Source organism: Centropristis striata, chromosome 19 (genome assembly GCF_030273125.1).
Source record: "Centropristis striata isolate RG_2023a ecotype Rhode Island chromosome 19, C.striata_1.0, whole genome shotgun sequence".
NCBI classification, from domain to species: Eukaryota; Metazoa; Chordata; class Actinopteri; order Perciformes; family Serranidae; genus Centropristis; species Centropristis striata.
In genome coordinates, this window is record NC_081535.1 from 21,763,497 (window position 1) to 21,778,840 (window position 15,344).

General features: G+C 38.2%; 1 protein-coding gene across 19 annotated transcripts in view; it reads right to left on the reverse strand.

Annotated features, from left to right (window-relative positions):
• Positions 1-3,304: 3,304 nt before the first annotated feature.
• Positions 3,305-15,344, reverse strand: part of LOC131992685 (formin-binding protein 1) — a 73,739-nt gene continuing 61,699 nt past the window's right edge. For 10 of the 19 annotated variants that reach the window (XM_059358329.1, XM_059358332.1, XM_059358326.1 and 7 more), the window contains 6 exons: positions 15,106-15,141; positions 12,322-12,431; positions 12,092-12,224; positions 10,694-10,815; positions 10,385-10,548; positions 3,305-9,111 (listed from right to left, as the gene is read on the reverse strand). In XM_059358329.1, coding sequence (XP_059214312.1) covers positions 8,933-9,111; positions 10,385-10,548; positions 10,694-10,815; positions 12,092-12,224; positions 12,322-12,431; positions 15,106-15,141 — 744 coding nt within the window. In that variant the 3' untranslated portion in view covers positions 3,305-8,932. The remainder of the gene's footprint in view (positions 9,112-10,384; positions 10,549-10,693; positions 10,816-12,091; positions 12,225-12,321; positions 12,432-15,105; positions 15,142-15,344) is intronic. The other 9 variants (XM_059358330.1, XM_059358335.1, XM_059358336.1 and 6 more) reach the window with 2 other exon arrangements.

The following is a 15,344-nucleotide window of genomic DNA, read 5'->3' on the forward strand; positions in this document are numbered from 1 at the left end:
ACACATTTTTCACCTATTGAATTTGAACATTTCTGCATACTGGGGTCCATAGACAGTCTCGGAATTGCATAAATCGGGTATGGCTGGAAAGCTGAGCTTATAATTTAATGAGCTCAGTTGGTAGAGTTGGTTGGCCCCCAACCGAAGGGTTGGTGGTTCGATCCCTGACCGTTGCAGCCTATATGTCGAAGTATACTTGAGCAAGATACTGAAACCCAAATTGCTCCCGATGCTGTGTTCATCGGTGTGTGAATGAATTTTCAATGGTGGCAGGTGGGAGCGTTTAGGGTAGTCTCTGCCACCAGTATGAATGTGTGTGAAAGGGTGAATGAGCGCAGTCTGTAGTGTAAAGCGCTTTGAGTGGTCGCAAAGCGACTAGAAAAGCGTTATATAAGTGCAGGTCCATTTACCATTTAATGTGTGATGATGTATGTCCCTGTAGTAGACATTTCATTGCAGTGAGAGCATTTTTTTTAGAGTCGACCTCACTGTATAAAACGACCCTTTTGTGACCTCTAGGATAATCACAGCCTCATGAAACTTTACAACCACAGACTAGAGACCTAGAGCATTCAGAGGATATATGGCTTTTCGAGGTATATTGACAATTAGGGTGTTTCTCAGCAGTTTCCAGAACAGAAGTGCTCGCCATCCATTCTCTAAAAATGCAATATTTGCAGAAATCTCCAAAATTTCCAATGTTTTTGACACCAAATCTCAGCATGTTTTTTTATTTTATGTTTTATTTTACTTAGATTATATTGACAATGAATTGTTCGTTTCCTTTTCTGCTACTAATATACCAGTTTGGTTACAATGGGCCTCTTTGTAAACAGCTTTTCTGCAGGTTGTAACAATATTATTGTTTGGAGTTTTCCAACTCTCCTACTGATCTCTGCTTGTCTGTTTAATCTCCATAGAATCTATTTTAGCACCCTGAAGCCTTTAAAGGTGATGCACATGTTTGCAAATGTCCCCATAAAGTTTTAACGCTGCAAACTGTGTTCATAGTTTCATTTTATCCTTGCTATTTTAACAACAGGCCAGGGACTACAGATGAAAATTTGCCATTCCAGACTAACTCCTGCGAATAATGTAAATTGATGAGTCGGCCATCTCTGCCAAATAAACCAATTAAGAAAGCAAAGTGGAAACAACTCTGCATCATGTTGGAAAGAGAAACTCACTCGCCCCACAGGATTCACTGAGGCAATTCATTTTCTTCAGCCATTTCGAGCCACGGCACAGTGCAGCTTGTTGGGTCCCAGGGAGCAAAGGCCAATTAGGCTGTTTGAAAGTGTGTTGGAGGAGGTGAGTGGCTGCATCTGCTACACAGCATGTGCCTGCATATTTCTGTGGGGCAACTGGGACTGATCACAGCTGCAGCTCAGTGAGCCAGAATCAATTGGCAATCCCCAATCTGTCTGTGGGCCAGATCGATGCATGCGACTGCTGCGCTGTCTGATGGTCAGATGCAATCAGCAGAGCGGTCTGTGCGAATAATGACAATGTGTATAAGAAAGACACCTTGAGGGAGACTTTTATTGAGTCTATGAGCTGGCTTAAAATGCAAACAGGGAGGCTAAAATAAAGAGAGGAAAATCCAAACGTTAAGAGCCTTTTTCTTCTTTTTTTTTTTAGGTGGAGTTTGAATAATTCAACATCTCTGGAAGTTTTTTTTTTATGTTCCTTCCCGAGAAATCGCTGCATTGTCACTGAAAATAGTGCAATAAAAAGGGGGAAAAGAAAAGTACTCTTGGATATTTTGCAGCTACCACAGAATTAACTTTGGTGGAACATGACTGCCATCTGATGGCCAACAGCTGGAACTGCAGCCAAATCATCCTGCTTCAATATCATCACTTCATGGTTGTATCCTCAGAAATGTTGGTCTTTTATTTGTTTATTTCTGTTCGGGGACTCGTACACCCTTAAGGACCTGATCCCCTTTATCTGTATTGAATGTATCCAGGCCTCTATATCATAATGTTGTGTGGGAGACTTCTCCAACAGTGGACTTCAGCTCACGCACCATCAGGCACAGACTGGTGTCATCCATCATGTGCTAAATTGCATAAATCTCTAGAGCAGAAACCTGAACAGCCAGGTTGATAAACTCTTGTTTCATTTTGTCGACATACTGGAGTTTTTCACAAAGGGGATTTGGGATTTTCTTTTTATCACTTCATCAATGACAAAATACTGTCAAGAGCCACAAAAAGTCATTTTCAAAAACATTTTTAGCAATAAAATGTTCTATAAATCAGGCTATGAATGATATATAAACAAACCCACAAGAAAAACAAAAACCTTCAGAATATAAATGAATGGAATGAAAGGAATGAAACTGAAAAGTTAATTGAATGTGAGTGCTACTGAAGTACTTACTTAAAGAGGATTTTTTTCTTTTTTTTGCATTACACATTTTTGCATTTCATGCTTTTATGATTGACTTCCATGAATTAAGGAGAAATCTACAGACAAGTTATCAAATAAACACCTCAAAGTGATTTTGGAGGTTTTCTTTCCACTAGTCTAAAAAAAAGAGAGACATATTTAGAAGAAACATGGCGCAAAATCTCAAGAGACCAGTGCATTAAAAAATGGACAAGCAAAAATTGTAAATATTTTCTGGCTCCAGGATCTCGAACATGATGATTTGTCTGTGTGTTGTTTTAAGTTGACCATCTTTTACTTTGGACTGTAAGTCAGACAAAAAGAAAAAACATTTTATTATTTCCTGGTCGAGACGGCAGGGACATGTGGACTATTTGTGTTAAGAGTAATCTTCATTTAATTAAATCACAAACTGATCCGTCAACAAACAATCCACAGTATGTTCTCATAAACACTGAATTAATAATTGTGGATTATTATGCTCACAGCTGCTGTTTATGATGATGATTGACACTGTGAGGTCATGCCTCTTGATTGTGTCTAAACTCCCAAGAGAAGTAAAAAAAAAAAAGAACGACACCACATCATTAACTTTCCAGGCATATTTAATTGGCACGGTAAACACAATACAAAGTATTCAGTGCTCCAAAACACAAGCATGGGCTACCAAATGGAACACAAACGAAAAAGTGCAAAAACACACCATTTGGTAGACCTCACAAAGGAAAAGAAGTCTTACTTTGCAAAGCAGATAAAGTAATGGTAAGACTCTCAATAGTTAAAATAGATGTTTTTCCTTTTTAAACTTTATTTATATATTCATATATATTCTCTCTAATTCCAACGTGCCATTTCCACTGTACAGGCAGGTTATTTTGGGGCTTTGACCAAAAGGTTTGTGGTGATCTCATTGCAGAGCGATCATCAGATTTATCATTGTAAAAATAAAAAAATGTGAGGAACAAAAGTGGCTTGTTTGATATCTTGACATATCGAGCGATGGGTGGTGAAACAAGCACAACGTGGTACTTTTTAAGCTCGATTCAGCAGGGATTTGATCATTCCTTCCATTAGGAGTCCAAATGTTCGTAACATGCTGCATCAGATGAATATTTAAGAATGGCTTCATTCAAAACAATTTCATTGTTACTCATATTTGCAGTTAAGGGATTTCAGTCCCGTTCAGGCAGAATAAGCTACAACATAGACTTCCAGCTTTAGAAAACAAAACAGAAAGCTGAATCTCATCAAATATATAAAACAAAACAAAAATGTTAAAATCACGTACATTATGTGCCGTTGAGCAGGAAGGGGGGAATCAGTGGACATTGATTATAAAAACTCTGAAATTTGCCCCCAAACTTTGTTTTTTGAGAAAATCACATCTTATTCCTTTCATCATAAAATCATCCTTTCTCTCCGAAAAAACCCAAAACAGGTGGGTCACATTTCAGTCACAAAAATATGGATCACAGTATATTTTCATATACAGTAGACAGTTTTAGTGGACCATCCTAAAAACATCAGGTAAATCATAACTTCATAGGTGGTATTTTTGGGTGAAACTGTTGCTTGGACCAAGCGGAGACATTTTCCACTCAGCTGATTAACTGTAAACTAACAACAACTTGTGTTAGACACTCTGATCAAAACATACAATACTAACATTTTTACATACATACTGTACTGTGTACTTACAGTAAAACAAATGCACGAGACATCCATGACCTATCTATGCATGAGATCGTTCAGAAATAAACAACATTTCGGGTCCCTATCGTCCTTTTACTGACAGTTTGTGAGATTAAACTGGGGAACGCTGGGAGGAGATCACTCAGTCGCTGTTAAAAACATGCTGTCTGAACAAAAAGAGATTTTAAAAAAAACACAGGCACCGAACCCAAACAGTAGCATTCAGGTTAATCCAAACAGTACGACCAGGCAATGAGGGTTAACTTAACAGAAAAGCTGGAGGTGAGAGAGGCCGTAACCCCCCGACACCTGCTCCAGGTTGCCAGCAGAGGGGCGAGGAGGAAGACAGGGCAAGCATGCAGCACACCACAACGCTGAGAGGCCCCCTGCTATTGCAAAAAAATTAAATAAAAAAGGGGGGGGAGGAGGGGGCTCAAAGCAGCCAAGGGAGAGCCTGAGCCGCCTCAGGAGGGGAAAGGCCGTTGAGGTGGAGGTGAGGGAGGGTGTGGTCAGAGACAGGAACAGACACCAGTGACAAGACAAGAGTTGGAGGATGAGAAAGATGGCGAGGCGTCCATCTCTTTCTCTCCAGCTGGTCCTGGATATGTAGGGGTGGTTGTGGTGTGGAGAAAACTGGACTTTACAACACACAAGATCTTTAAAATAAGACAGACATACTAGTGTTGTCAAAAATATCAATTTATCGATACTGAATGTTTCAACTGTTTCAATACGCTTTTCTGCTCTCTCTTCTCTCCGACACACACCGCTGCAGCACACTTTAAGGCTTCTCTCAATAACTGATATGGCAATACTGTGAAGTATTCCTTACTGACATGTGTATCGGTGCAGAGGCTACTGTGATGATAACGCAGCAAGATTATTAATTTTTTTTTTTGTATACGTACACCGACACAGCGAGTAGTGAATTTTTCCTGTGCATTAAACCCATCCATCTAGGACAGTAGGGTATTAGGTGCCTTGCCCAGGGAAGTCGGGGATTCGAACCGCCGAACCTTTCAGTTACAAGCCCATTACTAGGCCACAGAAAGGCCATTTTACGTTTAAAAGTGTGCAAATATTTTTATTTGCCTTTAAAGTAACTTTAGCTTTATTATAATTTTTATTACTTTGAAGATCTGTCGGCCTGAATTTAAAGTGTTAAGGTTGTGCAATCACTGAAATATAGAATAATAAAGAACAGATGTAGTAAATTCTATGTAGGACATGATTGTAATTTAAAATCGAGTATTGTTATACGTATCGTAGCCTCTGTATCCTAAGGTTATAGGCACTATATAGCCCCGCCTCCTCTCACTTACTGTGCTCTCTTCTCACCACTCTTCTCATTCTATAATAATTTATTGCCATGCCAGTTGACTCCAAATAACAACTTTGACTCTTGGTTCACACGAAATCTGGGTTTGTTCACTCAATCTGACAAGTTGGGAATGAAACCACGATGCCATGTCTTGTTAATGGCCTTCTAATATTAATCTTTGAATAAAAAACCTCACATTTTATGCCCTCAATGTTGCCAGCTTTTCCCAGTGTTTTTTTAAAAGGTATTGTAACAAAGTTAGAAACTCCAGTATCGTGACAACACTGATGCATACAAACATTCAGCTCAAACAGACACAACAGAAGTATATAACATACAGAAAGATGATTAGCACCTTCTTCTTCTGAAACCTGCAAAAATGGAGCTGATTTTAGTGGTAGAGGGGTGATCATGAAGGTTTTAAAGCTCCAGATGTGGGTAGATGATTCTCCTCTGAGTCAAAGAGTGAGTGAGGAGTTCACACACATACACACCGCCAGATGAAGGTGCAGGTCTTTTGTCCTTAAGGCTCCTGCTGGTCTCCATCCTGTCTCTGACCACACCCTCCGCCGTGTGTGTGTGTGTGCAATGGGGGCAAAGGTAAGGATAAAGAAGTGGCAGAGCCGGGGGAGGCGTTCAGAGTGAGGAAGCCAACAGCCACGTTCATGACCGCGCGTGGTGCAAGCAGAGTTAGTTACATTAAGAAGCAAAGCTTTGCTGAAAACAACAAAAAGCAAATTGTATACTGTGGTTGTGACTGCTGTATGGGTGTTAAGAATGGAAAAGGTTATGAGCGCTAAAATTTAGATGGATTTCTCTTATCGCAGAGTTCTGCAGAGGAAGGCGCAACGCTGCCGATAAGTTTTGTTTTGTAATGGTTTGGAAATTGAGATGCGTTCAAATCAGATTCGGGTCATCTTTCACTTTCTCTCTCTGACTCTGTGAGCGCGTGAGGAAGAACACGGTGGCTTCTCCGAGGCTGCTTGCCCTGCCATTCCTCAGCCAGCCTCACACTTTTAGGAATCTGCAATAAAAAAGAAAAAAAAAAGAAAAATACGGACAAACAAAAAAAAATGACAAAAAGAAAAGTTAGATGGTTTTAAAGGTAAATCGACACCCAAACATTCAGATATGGAGAAGAGGAAGAAAGAAGTTGTGTGTGTATAAAACTACTTTAAACTGACAGATAATGCTGTTTAATCTGCACACACTGAATGTGTCAAAGACTTCAATTAACAAATATTTATGTGTTTAACTAAAAACCTTTCAGCTTCTTCCAATTTGAGAATACAGCCACTTCACTTTGTCACAACATGCTGAAATTCGGGTCATGACGAGGACATAAAATCCCACAAATGCTGCAGCATGCAACACATTTCAGATGCTGTTCGATTTCAAAAACTGCAGGAGACGTGAAATGTGTATTTACAGCTCTGGCGTGAAATGACATCCTGCACAAGAACCTCATGCTGTGTCAGTTACAAGCCATCAAAGCTGATTGCAAAAAAGTGATAAAAGGAGTTAAACAAAGGCTTGTGTAATGAGTTATGAAAGATGATTTCTGAGTCAAAGCCAATCTTGAAAAGTAGCACAGAGGCTCTGTTCCGACCTAAAATTAACATGCGTGATCTGACCACAAGTTTACATCTCTGGGTACAGGTGAGAACGCGTTTGGAACGCCTTGAGGACGCATTTGAGATCACATTCTTTGAGATGTGTGGATATGAATGTGTCCTGGGCCACATTAAGGACTGCCTACTTAACTGACTCTTTGACCTGGGGAGATTCATGCCGATCCTCATGTAAATAGACAAGCAGCCAAGCACTCTGCAAGTAAACAAAGTGCATTCCTGCCTGCTGTGTTTCTCATGTCACAGAAACCACTGAAAGCAAATCTTTTGTTTTGAATGTTTTGGTGATTTCGTTGCTCTACACATATCTGACACATTAACAGCATAAGCAGTGGTTTCAGCAGCACAGAGGTCTGCAGGGACCACTGGCAAATGGTAACCTTTTAGTTTTTAGTTTTAAATTGACATATTTGCATATCCAACTATCTCAGATGCAGGTGTTTTGGAAAATAAATGTTGTGTCTTGCAGAAGAACAACTTCCTGCAAACTGCACTAGCTCAGCATTACTGTCACACAGTTTAAAAGTCTAGATATGTGCACAGATTCATGTTCATGTAATCATGCTGTATTAGCCATGTGTTTACTCCAGATCAAATTTAGTGATCTATATGCAAATAGATGTTTTTAAAGCTGTCTACTTGTTGTTGGATCACCCAGGATGCATGTTAATGTCAGGTCTAAACAGGCTCAAAATGTCTCTGCAGAGTTGAAATGACACAGAGGCCGTAAACACCATGCTTTTACAGTAAATGCACGGAGGTGCTACAAGAAAACCACAAAGCTTTAAAGTCATGACCAGCTCCATATCTCAGCCCAGTCTCACCATATAGCTTAGTACAGCTAACTCTCAGTCCTTTAATCCTTTACCACTGGCCTGGAAAAAAGGACCAGAACAGCCCGACACTATCAATTAAAAAAGGTGAATTAAAAAAAGAAAAGAAAGTACATTTTAAGAGGGCTATAAGTTACTAAATTTCATTAATTTTTTTTTTATAAAATTACCCCTAACTAGGGCAGAATAATTACTTTCACAACTCTCATGTTGTAACAGCACTATGATTAATCTACAGCATGCAACATTTTGAAGGGGGCGCATTTTTTATTTTTTTCTTCTGTTTAGCCTACAAAAATATCTTTTTATATGTATTCATAATTTACAGTAGATTGAAATAACGTCTGCGTGATTGCACATTGAGCATGCTTTTCCGTTTAGGGGACAACAAGTGACCAAAACACAATAACTTTCACTTGCTGCATACATTCACGCAGCTCAGACTTATTAACATACTAATTCTTCTGAGTTTGTGGATCATCATTAAAAGCATGTGAATTTGAGTGGAATACTGTTATCTGAAATCTTAACAAAAAAACCCACAAAATATATATAAAAGAAATCAAGTACTTTGTGTTTGAAATGTACATGTGATCATTGTCTGTAGGTGATTCGTCCTGTCATGCTCAGCTTTGACTGATGTGTTATTTTGTGTGACCACTAGGTGGCACAGCAGTGAATGGGAAGTGAGGAACTAGAAGCTTCTTTTCACACACTTCCTTCTTGTACACAACACCCGTCTGGCTCAGCTCGCATTCAGTGTCATTTCCTAAACATTACCAAATGTTTTCAGAGCTCAACAGTGAACAGTGACACACACTCACACTATCAGCAACAGCAACCGACATGAGGCACAATCTGATTGGTCCTTCCCTCTGAGAGAGACAGGAAGTCTGTGTGTGTGTATGTGTGTGTGTGTGTGTGTGTGTGTGTGTGTGTGTGTGTGTGTGTGTGGTCTTATCTGAGCTACCAGTAACAATCTCTATAACTTGCCCCAGTCTTGTAGCCGTGAGTGGAAATGTACTGACTCACAGTTACAGAAACACACACTTGCTAAGTTAAATGTATGTCATAGCACCTTTGGCATTTGTTTCCAAAAAGACCTCGACGTAGGATGTGGGGACGTATCCCTCCTCGTCCTCGTTTCTGCGGACTCGTGTCCAACCGTCTCCTTTGTCTTCTTCTATGACGTACAACAGCTCGCCCTCTGCCACTGAGATGGTGCCCTCGTTATGACCTGAGAGGAGGGAACAAACGAGAAAAAAGCAAAATAGCTAGATCAGCTGGTGTATGATATTAAAATGCAATCTGTAAAAGGAATCCCAATTTCAATCTAAGGGGTCACCAGATCATTAAGGGTATAAAGTAACTAGTGATGGCCTTTTGGTTGAAAGCCTCATGCCAAAGGGGTGAGATGATACTCTCAGCGCACCAGACGAGACAAGACACGATATTGGGTTCACGAGAACGAGACGAGATATTAAGAAAACTACAATGACACAATATATGACTGGACCAACAGACTTTTATTTAACCGAGTTGCACATGCATTTTGAAATGTTTTATTATAACTCTTTACATGATGTAAGAATGAGCTTTTCATAAACTTCTTCTTCCACAAATTGAAACTAAAACTAAAATGTATAAAAGTTAAAATAAGATAAATAAAAAATATAATATTTAATACAAGTATTACATGTATTTGTTGTTTAAAAATGGATGCTTCGTGGAAGATCCATACAATCATCAATTCCAAGGTGGGCAGCCAAATGAGGGCACTACGGAATTGAAAAGTGTCAGAACATAATTGTTATAGTGAGTTTCACCTTTTTTATGACATTTGTGTGTCATTAAGAGTTATGGCCAAAACATTTGTTCATCCTTGAGTCCAAGTGGACTTTTTTTTTTTTTTTTGACCAAATTCCCTCAAAATGGGACAGATCAAGTGCCTAGTCAGACAGAAAACCAAAAACATAATGTCTCAAGCCAGAGCTGTCCACACAGCAGAGGCATAAAAACATGTTGTAAAAATAGTTAGTTAAAATAAAATATACATTTTTTTAACCTCTTTAACCTTAAAAAAAAATCGATAAAATATTGGCTACTTTCAATACTGAAGGCCTCCAAAAACGTATAAATAAAATAGTAGATACTCAGAGAACTGATCCCTTTTCTTCGGCAGAGTTTAACATTAAAAGTCTACACATCTTTCCAAGAGAGATCACCTGTATTTATAATCCCAGGTAAGATCAGGACTCTTTACCTCTGATGTGCACACAGTGCTTCAGTCAGCAGTCTTTGAGAATCTGCCAGGTTCGATTTTTTAAAATACTGTACTGGGGAAAAATGACTGTTTCTCTCCACTCTCCTCCTCCACACATTTCCTCAGAAAGGTCACACCCACTCCTCCTCATTCAGAGGAATCACATTCCTCAATGCTGCTTCTGTAGAAATGAAAGGCATGTGTATTTTGAAATACTAGCATTCAGCTGTTAGGGGTTTATTTTTACCTTCAAACGGGTACAAGGCTTTGCAGGTGCCGATGGTGGGCAGGGTCTCCTCGTCGTCAAACTCATCGTCGAACTCTGGCGTGCTGGAGGTGGGGGGGATGGGGTTGATGTTGGCTTTGACCTGAGTCTCTGAATTCTGCTCCTCCGTGTAGCTGCCATCCGGGCTGCTCAAAGGCCAACACACACACAGTAAATATACTGTGAAAACATACATAGTTTTCCTCCGAAGAAGTAAGGTGCGTAACAACTCTGAGGGGTCTGGGTGGTTGTGTTAACTGTAAGTTTGGTGTTTATCAGAGTATACCATACCTCTCTCTGTCCTGTGCACAGTTGTTGCTCACTGTTGTGTTGTTCTGGGTCTCATAGAGTCCACTTCTCCGGTGAGTATCACTCTTGGATGGCATCCTTTCCTCCACCTCTGCTAACCAGCCCTGAAAAACACACACACAATTATTACATGTGTGCTGACTGCAAGCAGCTTTGGTCCTACAAGACAATTTAAAAATGTATTTCAAGCATCATGGAATTCTTTTTATCCGTGAATCAGACGGCCTCTGTATTGACATTTGGCTGAGCTGAATAACCACTGTTATTTTGGTCAATATTGAGATCATGATTATTTAACACGCTTACTCATTGATTTATGAAAACTAGGGCTGCAACTAACAATTGCAATTCTTTTTATTACCCATGAATCCGTCAAGAATTTTCTCAATTAATAGATTAAATGTTTGGTCTCTGAAAATGTTAAAAATTGTGAAATGTCCATCTCAGCTTGTCAAAGTCTAAGCTGACATCTTGAAATGTCTTGTTTTTTCAGTTAAAAAATTAAAAATATTCACTTTAATGTTTATAAAACAGCGAAAAGAAGAAAATCTTCATATTTGAAAGGCTGAAAACAGCGTTGTCTGCCATTTTTGCACAAAAACAGTAGTTATGTTAGTTATGTAGTTTAGTTAAAAATAATAAATTATTGGCTAATAAACAGCTATAAAAAAGCATAATTTATTTATTAATTTCTTTTTTTTTTTACTTTAATTCAATGGAAAAACAAATAAAAAAAAATGTAAAAGATAATTATATAAATAAAATTGAATATCATTAAAATATATATAGACATTTAAATAAATAATATAAAAATAAGAAATAAAAATAAACCAACCAAAATAAATAAGATCAACTATGTTGCAACATTTGTGCATTTCCACTTACACAACCTACTGAAACTCCTTAATGTACTTCCATTATATAAAAAGAATACATTTGACAAAAAAAAAATCCTGCTGAAACAACAAAGTATATTCAACTTTGTGTTAAACTATATTCTACATATTTCACTGGGCAAAGTGCGCTGCTGTATGGTTAAAATTGAATCAATCCCCCAGCCCTAGAAAGAACCTTCACAGCAGGAACACCTCTGCTTTACAGTCTACTTCGGTTGCCATGTTTCTACAAGGTTACACCAGGTTATTGTTGTGGGGCTCCTCTCCCCCTGCACAGAGCTCCAACATGCAGCCAGCCCCTCCAGCTGCATCACATCTTCTCCTAATATGGACGAGCGGCAGACTTCTCTGGAACAACCCCAGCAGGAGACGTGTGTTTGAACTCCTTTATTATTTACTGCCTCGGTTAAACCAAACAAGAAAGCTTCGCCAACACTAACAGCACACACAGCAATGAAGAGCTCAGACTGGCATCCGGGCTCACCTCAAATTTCTGCGTTTCAAACTGGAGCTTCTCGATGTTCTGGGCTATTTCTGATAGCCGAGGGTCGACGCTGGCCGGGTCCCCCATCTGAGGGTTCTTCACGTACACGTCTTTCATCTTAGTTAGAGCGTCCCTGGGAAAGCACATTACTAGAGTCAGTACAAGTCTTTGTAGCATGTTAACAAGGTAAAAACAAATGTCACCTCTCATAAAAAACGTGAATAAGATACCTCTGGTCCATCTCTTTTTGAATATCCTTATTCAGCTCATCTATCTTCCCCTGCAGCTTCTTCCTCCTCTGTTCTGGTGGCAAGTGGCTGAAGTCCTCTGGTCCAGAACCCTGAGAGAAGAAAGAGGAAGAAGAGAGGCGAAAAAAAGGAAGCAAAAAGGAAGAAAGAAACCATAAGATGAGGAAAATAAGCTTTCAGAACTAATTATTTGTTGTGCTGCTGTTTTAACAGGGGTGTTTTCTAGTAAGGTGCAGTATCTCCCTTTGCTGTAAACCCCGTGAAACCACTCAGGGATAAATGGATAACAGCTCCACAAATGTGAGCTCTTTTTCTGTTCTAGCCACATAATTCACCTGCAGGAGATACTGCAGCTGCTCTCTAATACACACTCACTCAGAGTTGGGATGTTTGTTTCTGTATAGACTCGAGGCCTTTCACCTATTCAGTCGCAGCGCCTAATCCAGTGTACTCTGCGAATGCATTGAAAATGTAATAAAAGTATTAGCTGCATCCTATTATTGCTCATATAGTGTTTCAGAGTGAGCTGGCTAATGGAAGCTGCTCTCTGACGGGACTGGGTGTTCTTAAAACACAGGCTGTGTGAGAGTGAGAGGTTTTTTGGCTGGACAAGGGTCATATTTCCTGATGAGAAGGTTTCCAGTCTGCAATTGATGAGTCATACTGCTCAGCAATGTCTCCAACTTTCTGTAGACATAATGTCTCGGTGCTGGCTGGTATGTTTAGAGCCCCAAAGTATTCAAAATCAAAACATAATCAATACAATTATTATGAAACAAATAATGAATTAACAACATTTTTTAAAACGTTATTTTAGAATTTTATAAATTTTTATTGTATTAAATATTGTGTACATTTTTATTTATTTTTATTTTATTTATTTATATTTATTTTAATAAAGATTTTTCTTTAGTAAACTTAATTTGTTTTAAGTTAAATTGAGATACATATTTTTTTGTTCTCAATTTTTAAAAGACAGATTCTTTATCTTAATTTTTTATTTCATTCTTGTTTTTTTCACTTTTAATTGTAGTTTTTTAACTCAATTTTATTTTTATTATAGTTTTTTATTTAAATTTTATTATATTTCCTTTTGCTGTCTGTTTGTTCTTTTTAATTATAAATATAATGGGCATTGTATAAATAATAATAATAATAAGATTAATAGCATTAATATAATGCTCTGTTTTAATCATTTTTCATGCATTAATTTAAAAAAAAAAAAAATCTGACCCTAGGGATCCCTGAAGAGTTCAAGTCTAAGTTGATAAACAAGAAGAAAATAGTGTTATTGCACATGTTGTTTTGTTCCTACCCGTGAAGAAAAAGGTGCATTGACTGAATAGGTCGAGGCCTAGTTGAATCTCATTGAGATGGGTCACATATAACTGCTGGAGCTACAGACTTCACTGCAGGTGAGCCAGGTCAAACACAAGCAGCTAGGTTACCGTTGCAACCTTACCCCTTCTGCCTGTATCAGCACGCAACACTTACCGGGCATGCAACATAACAAAGATCGTGTCAATCATCATGCAGGGACATGCTCCATTTCTCAGTGATCAGTTACAGTGCAGAGGTTGTGTATTAGTGTTTACATTCTCTATTTAGACCAAAACAAACGAGAACACTATCTATAAGATAAGACCAAACTAAAACTATGGGCAGACATTAACTCATTTGTTGTTTGTGTTGATAAACTCAGGATGAATGCGGATCTAGTACTTATTGAATTTTCTGTATGTAATCAGGTATAGCTTTATAAAATCCATTAACTAAAGAATATTGAAATTATGCAAATCATGAAAAGGCCTCATTTTTATTACAAAGTCAGCTTAATTCAACATTTTGGGAAATATGCTTATTTGCTTTCTTGCAAAGAGATAATATCTCATGTCCTGCATTAAATATGTGTTGTGGTTAGCTTAGCTTAGCTTAGCATGAAATGTTGGCCATGAGCTGAGCTGCTCAGCTTTCCTTATAACTAAAGATCCAGATGTCTGATGACCAAAATATTTCATCCAGTTCAAATATATACTGTAGTTAAAAACAACTGAGATCTAAAATGTGTATCATAAAAATGATGCTTAAAATGGATAAAAAGTAAATTTCCATCATCATTTGCACTGACAGAGAAATCAATCATTTCAATCAAGGGTCTGTTTTATTTGATCGCCTAAGTTTAAAAGTTATCGCAAACATTTGGGATAATGTAAGTACACAACTTAACAAAAATATATAACAAAAAGGTCTACTCAATTTTAGACATGTTTATGCAGATAAATTATATATAATGCAGATAAATTATATATAATAATTAACATATTTTTAATATGAGGCTCTTTATAGAGCATTTCACCATCATCAAATAAAATGGTACAATGTAAAAAGATACAACATGTTAATATGTGAGTTTGTGAGGATTCTTGAGATCTAGGTGAGGTGTTTCCGGTCTAAATGCATCTGCTGGCAAGAAAGCAAATATATTTATGTCCCAAAATATTACTATTTGTTTAATCCTCTACGTCGTGCTCTGAGGAAAATATTAATAAAGGGTTGATATTCTATGGAGGCCTGCCATCATACAGTTTCTTATGTTAGCTATACAAAAGCATTCAATAAAAATGTGAATATCGGCATGCGGTGTGAGCAACAACTACGTAAGATCAGGTTAGTGTTTGTTACAGAGACGTACGTTTTGTCGAGACAAGAAGGACTACCAGACAGACTAAGAGACAGACAGGTAAAACATAGAGTAAATCTGATCACCTCAATGAGATTCCGGACGTGGGAATTGAGTGTGATCTGCACCACAGAGACCACAGACACACAGTTTGGGAGAGACGAGACGAGAACACAACCACACAACACGAAAACAAACAACAAAAATAACAAACAAATGAGACAACGACATGAGTCTGAGGTCCATCGTTGTGTCACAGCAAAGATTAAAATGATTAACTTAAAATCCAACAAAAAAAACCAACAAGAGAGCACACGGCGTACAA